At 43.0% G+C, this 6796-nt stretch overlaps 1 protein-coding gene across 1 annotated transcript; it reads right to left on the bottom strand.

Moving 5' to 3' along the window:
• Positions 1–2394: 2394 nt before the first annotated feature.
• LOC147977720 (uncharacterized) lies at positions 2395–3521 on the bottom strand. Its single transcript, XM_087514513.1, has 2 exons — positions 3220–3521; positions 2395–3000 (listed from the first exon to the last, which is right to left on the bottom strand). The coding sequence occupies exons 1-2, from the start codon at positions 3511–3513 to the stop codon at positions 2395–2397; spliced, it is 900 nt and encodes a 299-aa protein (XP_087370639.1). The 5' UTR covers positions 3514–3521.
• Between the last annotated feature and the right edge of the window lie 3275 nt (positions 3522–6796).

The following is a 6796-nucleotide window of genomic DNA, read 5'->3' as shown; positions in this document are numbered from 1 at the left end:
TTAAGAAAGACGAAACACAATGACTTACCCTGATGTTACCACGGCCGCGCCCATTGTCATAGTCGAACCTATCTCTCCTAGTGGCTGCACCTTCTGTCCAGTTCCTCATAAGAGGTTGTATGGACAAGTTGGGATTATAGGCGCATTCGCCTTCGACCGGTTGCAACTTCTCCCAGTACAAGTACTACAAAAAATATAAGGATTTAGAGTTAGTAAACTACATCACATAAAATTGCAATGATATGATAACTGACATTATGCAACAGGTCTCATATGTGTACCTGCAAGAGAGCCAAATTGCCTTTCGGCCATTGGCGGAGGTGTTTGCCTTTCTTCACTATGCGAAGGCAATCAAGGAGAACACGCATGGTGAAGGCATTCCAGTTAATCTTTGAAATACGTTTCAAATCTTCGACCAAAGCGTAGTACTGATTTGGCACAATCTTGCTCGACATGGGAGCAATAATTGTTCCTAACAGGACAAGGACTACTTTGCGAAGGAAATCGTCGTCGGTGGCTTTACTTTTAATTATGTCATCAATGAGATTATTTATCACTATGTTTTCTAATGTCTTACTGAGAAATTGTGGCGGCACCCACTCCTTCATGTCCTCGCCTTCTTCAGTCAGAATGTTCGAAGCGGACAGTCCTTGGTTCTCGAGGTTAAAGATGCACTCGACGTCGACCGCACCGAGAGTCACCTCCCCAACCTGCTCTTGTATAATGAATCTGCCCGTGCTGGCCTAAAAATTCTCAATCATATACCTATTCAGTAGGGTACGCATCTTAATAGATGGTATCTGCAGCATGCTGCGCAATGTTGTATCAGCCACTCTAGCGCGTTGACCGCTCGATAGAGCTGCAACAAGCTTGCACCATTTCTCAACAGCGCATACTATTTCTTCATTCAGCTCGTCCATACTGTTGAAAGAAAATTTATAACTTCGTGACAGTAGCTAACACTAAAGCAAAAATAACAATAGACATGCAAAAATATAAAACTTTCTGACAGTAGCTAACACTAATGCAAAAATAACACTAATGCCAATACAAAACTATCACCATGTATACTGCAACATGCATCCAAGTGTGTGCTGACATGAGGCAACAAAAAAATAACTACAATTGGTAATTGAATTTACTTGCATCTGATCAAGTTCTTTGAGTATCAGATAAATTATATAATCAATAAATTTAATATGGTAAACTGTTACTAATTTGTCTGGTTGTCTTATTAACAGGGTGACAAATTGTTCAACTGTAAATAAACTAGAGTCTATAGCAATGTTACCTATTTGAGGTTCATCAACATCTAATGCTAATAACTCTTTAATGTTCTATGTGCACAACAATATAATTGGATCGTGTGACAAAAATATAATTGTATCTTGTGACAAAAAATGTATTGCATCATGCTTCTTATTCTACCATGCTATGAAAGAACCAAAGATTGTTTTCATCTACGCCATCTGGTCAGAACGCATCTAGTCGAGTTCATACTAGTTGAAAATATGTGGTAAACCTAAGTCCATCAAAGCAACGAGACGAAGGAAGTAGCTTGCTATGAAGGCGCGAGTGAAGGAGGACAATTTACTTGATCGGTCGACGAAGATGAAAGAAGTCGGCGATGCGTTCTCGACGTAGTTCGTTGAGGTCGGCCTGCACGTGCGGACGACCTTGATCTTCTCGGGGTTTTGTGGCGTGTGGGATGTGGCGGACGGAGCTGTCGACGCCTCGCCGGCAGGAGTCGATCTAGTCGACGACATGTGCGAGGAGGAGGAGATTATATACGAGGTCGACGCCTAGGTCGTCGTAACTTTCCTGTGGCCAATCTCACGATCTATATTTTCCTCCGTTGAAGCGAGGCTGAATGTGCTCCTCAATCGTAGGGATTAGGAGGCTGATTGGTTTGCAGCCAATTTTTGGCATGCCAATTGTTGGCAAGCCTATTTTTGGCAAAGCTGGAAGTTGCCAACATTTGGCAAGTTTGGCTACCAATTGGTTGGTTGCCAATTTTTTGCCAATATTTGGCAAAAAACAAGTGTCTATCAATTGGTTTGTTACCAAATATGCATAACCCGTCTCGACAAGGAATTTGTTACCTAAGCAATCAAATACATAATTTACACGCCAGGTCATACCATGGGCATAATTTACTAATTTAGAAGCATTTTCATACCACTGCAATATTGCAACATAGCATGCACAAGGCCATCCGCCATCAAGTAATTTCTAACAAACTAGCTTATATCAGATTTGTGCTACAGCAATGCATTACAAAAGGTAAGACCCTCTAAACACCCTTAGAGCACAGGAATTCCACTTAGCATAAGTGCATGGAAAGCAGCTAAGTAGACTACAAAAGCACTTGCCAAAAGAAAGCCACCAAACATGTCATTCAAGTTGATGGATCAGCAGCTGCGCGATCGTTGCCGTCGTACTTGTGCGCGAAATAATCAAGACCCAAGCATTAAAAGTCTGGTTGCTAGCACAGTTCAGGAAACCACGGAAAACTTCTTGTTCTGGCTTAGCAAGATAGGTTGCTAACTCAATTTTCTCATTTGCTGGAAGAGTTAGCGACTCAACGTGCTTCCAAAGATTGGCATTAGGGTCTGTAGCTGCTATTGGCTGAATAGGGGCAGCAGATTTCACAGTTTCGGCAAGACTCACAATGCTCGCTGCCACATCATCATCTAACACTCTGGCTTGACGCGCCTTGACCTTTGGTTTCTTATGTGGTGCTTTAACATGCTTACGCTTTAGATTTGAGCTTGTGCCTTCTGCTGGACTGTTGGGTGCAATCATGTCGGAATCACTAAGACCTTGTTTAGCAGTGGATGTGTGGTTGCTTGTTTCACTACTAGCATCAGATTCCACATTCTCACTTGCATCATTCACATCAATAGCTAGTGAGCCATCCGCATGAGACGAGTCACTAAACAGTTCTTCCAAGAGATGATAAAACTTGATGGAGTGAGTAAGGTAGTTAAATTTAATTTTCTGCAACATAAACCAAAGAATATCAATGCAATAAATTGTTTGAGTAGTCTGGTCAATTTAAATGTGCATAACAGTGGTAAATGCAAAAAAGGAATATCTATTAACACTGGCATGCCATTTTCAAATTAAAAACTAGATAATCAGTTTAGCAAAAACAAGAATGATCGCATAGAGAACTATAGATCATGCAAATAGAAAGGTGAGTTGAAGCGAACTTACGCCAAGCTTGCTTGGTGATTTCTCTGACTTGTCAATGTTAAATTTGTTAAGTACTTTATCGAAACCATATCCACTCCTCCCCTTTTCTAGCTTTATCCACTTCCATTTCTCCTTGAATGACCTATAGTGTCGATCAACTTGTTTCGCTGTAGCTGTAATTCCAAACTTGTCATTCAAATCATTAGCACATTGTAGATGGTGTTGTGCCTTCCACTTGAAGGTTGGTGGCTTGTCCCTTTGCTTCTCGATATACCACTCAAGCATATACTTGGTACAATCATCACTCCATGACATGTAATTATCACGAGAGCGAGCAACCTCACTCTTGGCACCTTCTTTTTGCTCACCCATTCTATAAATGAAGGTCAGAAGTCAATATGCTATTATGTCAGCGAATACACAAGGGTTTCAGCACAAGCAGACAATCCATACATTACCCAATAGTACATTCCAAATTAAAAGTACAGTTGCGCAATACACGGAAAAGAAAATTACAGAGCTAGATTAACACAAAATGTCTAAACATGGAACTGCTAAATGAGGGAAATGTACTACAGCAAAGTAGTTTCAAATGGTACCAGCACTACTCCCGCTGTCTGAAGCATCATTGTTTGCCAATCTCTCTCTATCATTCCACATCTGTTGGGCAATCAAATCACGCTTGGCTGCCCACTCGCGTACATCACTCTCTCGGTCGGAGACACGATTGCTACTCCTTGGTAGGTGGTGGTACCAAGTTGGTTCATCATCTACAAACTCATCAGGTCCATTATCTAAAATCCAGTTGTGAATGACGCAACAAGCAATAACCACCTTGGGTTGTGATTTCAAGGTTATGAAAGGTCTATTACTAAGAATCTTGAAACGATTCTTAATAGCTGCAAAGGCTCGCTCGACCGTTGTCCTTAGTGAGGAATGACGGTTGTTGAACATCACTTTTGGAGAGGTTGGACGATTCGGACCATGGAACTCCTGCAGATGATAGCGAACACCTCGATAGGGTGGCAATATGCCCGGCCTGGTGGCATACCCAGCATCAGCCAAATAAAATTCTCCTACATACATAGTGGAATACCACCTTAAGTTAATTTACTATCTTTAGACTAAACAACATTTTTTAATGTGCAATTACCTTCTGGAATTTTGAGACCATTTGGACGAGATAGGGCATCATGCAATACAGCAGAATCATGAGCAGATCCCTCCCACCCTGCTAGAACATACGTGAATCTAAGATCGAAATCCACGGCAGCTAGGACATTCTGTGTGGGATACGGCTTGCGGCCCCTAAACCTGTCCACATATTTTGAAGGGACACGTGCCCTAATATGGGTGCCATCTAGTGCCCCTCTACATCCCTAGGAAAAAAATAAAACATGTGTGATTTAGGATGAACTTAGTTTGGAAATTAACTAGTATAACACACTGGTTAGAGTTACCTCAAAGTAGGGATAAAATCTGTTTGGGTTGGTAGTGATCTTAGCATGTGTATCTGTAGACCGAGTGCAGATTATTTCATGGGCTAACTTCACAAGGGCACATAGGACGATGTTAAAATACCTACTCACTGTCTCCTCAGATCGCCACAATGCAAATCCTACAGAGGAATGAGTGTGATATTGCCCAACAATTTTCAAAAACATAGCTAGCTGCTCCTCTACGGACACATGAATTGTGTCAACCAAAAGCTTTTTGTCCCTAAGGTGAGCACACAACTTGTAGAAAACAGCCGGATACATCCTGAGCCGGCGCAAACACGTCCTTTCCGAGGTCTCGATCAGTCTAATTAGTTCAGTACTCCTCCAAATATCTCTCTTGACAAGTGGACCATACTTGACACGTTTAGCTCTATTCTTCCTCTCTTTTTTCTTGCTCCACCAAAGGACCAACATTACAAAAAGGACAAGTAGTGTGCGTTGCTTCCACATACAGTAATATAGATATTGTTGTTGAGAATTATCCATCTGAGTAAAGATAAGATGCATAAGCATAAAAGAAAATGGAAAAGCAATGCAAAGCATGTACAAGCAGATAGTACAAGCAGAGGTGTGTGACTTCTATTGTCAAAAGCAAGATGATACTGCTCTGTCTTTCAGGCCCACAAATATATTAGAAGAGAGTATTAGGTGTCAGCCCTCCCACCGTGGCAGTGGAAAAGTATGAGGGTACATGTTGTAGTGATATCCTAGCATCAATTAGTCCAGCATATAATCTTTAAGCAAGGTATTTAGCTTCAGATTTATGCAGATGTAAGGTACTAAAATAACTCTGAACCGTTCCTGAATCCTGCACCAAGTACAAGAAAGAGAAGAGAAGATAAGAGCGCACTGCTTGTCCAGTCAGATGAGAGCGGACTACAGATGCAAACTAAGAGAGACCAGTACCCCTCACATCTAGAAACAATAATCACGTACATCTGCTTTTGGCGTCAGATGAGAGGGCACTGCAGGCGATTGGGTAAAGTGTACACAGGGAAAGAAGGAAAGACCCATCAGATTTGGGCACGAACTAACCTTGATTGCTCCGGTGGATCTGGTCTGGCTCACTGACGATTTCCCACCGGAGCAGGAGATCGCCGAGGTCCTTGAGCGCTTCTGGTCGCTGGCGGCGGTACGGACGGTGGAACGGAGGGGCTAGGGATTTGGGGCTGGGACGAAGGAGGATAAGGGGATACGGGGCAAACCGTGAGGGGAAAGTGAGCGGTGGGGGGAAGACAGGCGGCCAATATTTGCCTAGCCGCGTGTTGGCGCGCCCACGGTTCAAGTCGAACCAATCGACCGCCAATTTTTGGCGCGTGCCAATAGTTGGCTTGCCAAAATTTGGCTGCAAACCAATTAGGCTCTAGGAACATATGGATTAGCACGATCCCAGAATTGTGTAACAAAACGACAACTACTCCCGTGATCGACGTGCGTGTGATCGACGTGCATGGAAAGCGCAGCGTTGTGGGCCCCACAATATGGATCCGACGCTTATTTGCGGTCTGGGCCGGCCACCTACCTGCATTGTTTCTTCCCTCAAAATAAATATCATTGGTTCATCCCTAAAAAAACTCTTTGTGACACCTATTAGTTATTGTATACTTGTATATGTTCAACAATATTTATAGTATCTCTATCATTTCTACAATATTATACATGCATCGAGTGTCGGAAATGAATGATACTTGTCATGCATGCATGCCATGGTCATCGTAGGTTACGCATAAAGTTTGGGATCTAGGTTACGCATAAACCACTTTCAGATCTGTCCTCCGGTAGACCCGAATGGTCCTGCTTGTACATGGTGCATGTGGAAGCATGCATGAGATGACCCCAACTTTTTGGACCATGTGGGCTTGGCCAATGTGGTCCCCCAGGCAAGGTGTGCACGAATTCGGACACAAAACGCACGTTGCGTCACGTGGGGGCAGTGTTGTAGGGTTTTGTCGCCGGAAAACCCAAGAAAATGCATCGAGTGTCGCAAATGAACGATACTTGTCACGCATGCATGCCATGGTCATCGTAGGGTATGCATGAAGTTTGGGATCATTTGGTGGGACCATCAAGGAAAACCAATTTCAGACCTGACCTCCGGC

The sequence above is a fragment of the Triticum urartu genome, chromosome 3A, assembly GCF_056163025.1.
Source record: "Triticum urartu cultivar PI428250 chromosome 3A, HENAU_Tu73, whole genome shotgun sequence".
Taxonomy (NCBI): domain Eukaryota; kingdom Viridiplantae; phylum Streptophyta; class Magnoliopsida; order Poales; family Poaceae; genus Triticum; species Triticum urartu.
Note: the sequence above shows the minus strand (reverse complement) of the source record. Positions and strands in the feature narration are given on the sequence as shown.

Bases quoted from the DNA above. Each gene is read 5' to 3' on its own strand.
- LOC147977720 (XM_087514513.1), bottom strand. From the start codon at position 3,513: ATGTCATGGAGTGATGATTGTACCAAGTATATGCTTGAGTGGTATATC. The intron at 3,001-3,219 runs GTAAGTTCGCTT...TTTATGTTGCAG, and splicing joins AATCACCAAGCAAGCTTGGC to AAAATTAAATTTAACTACCT.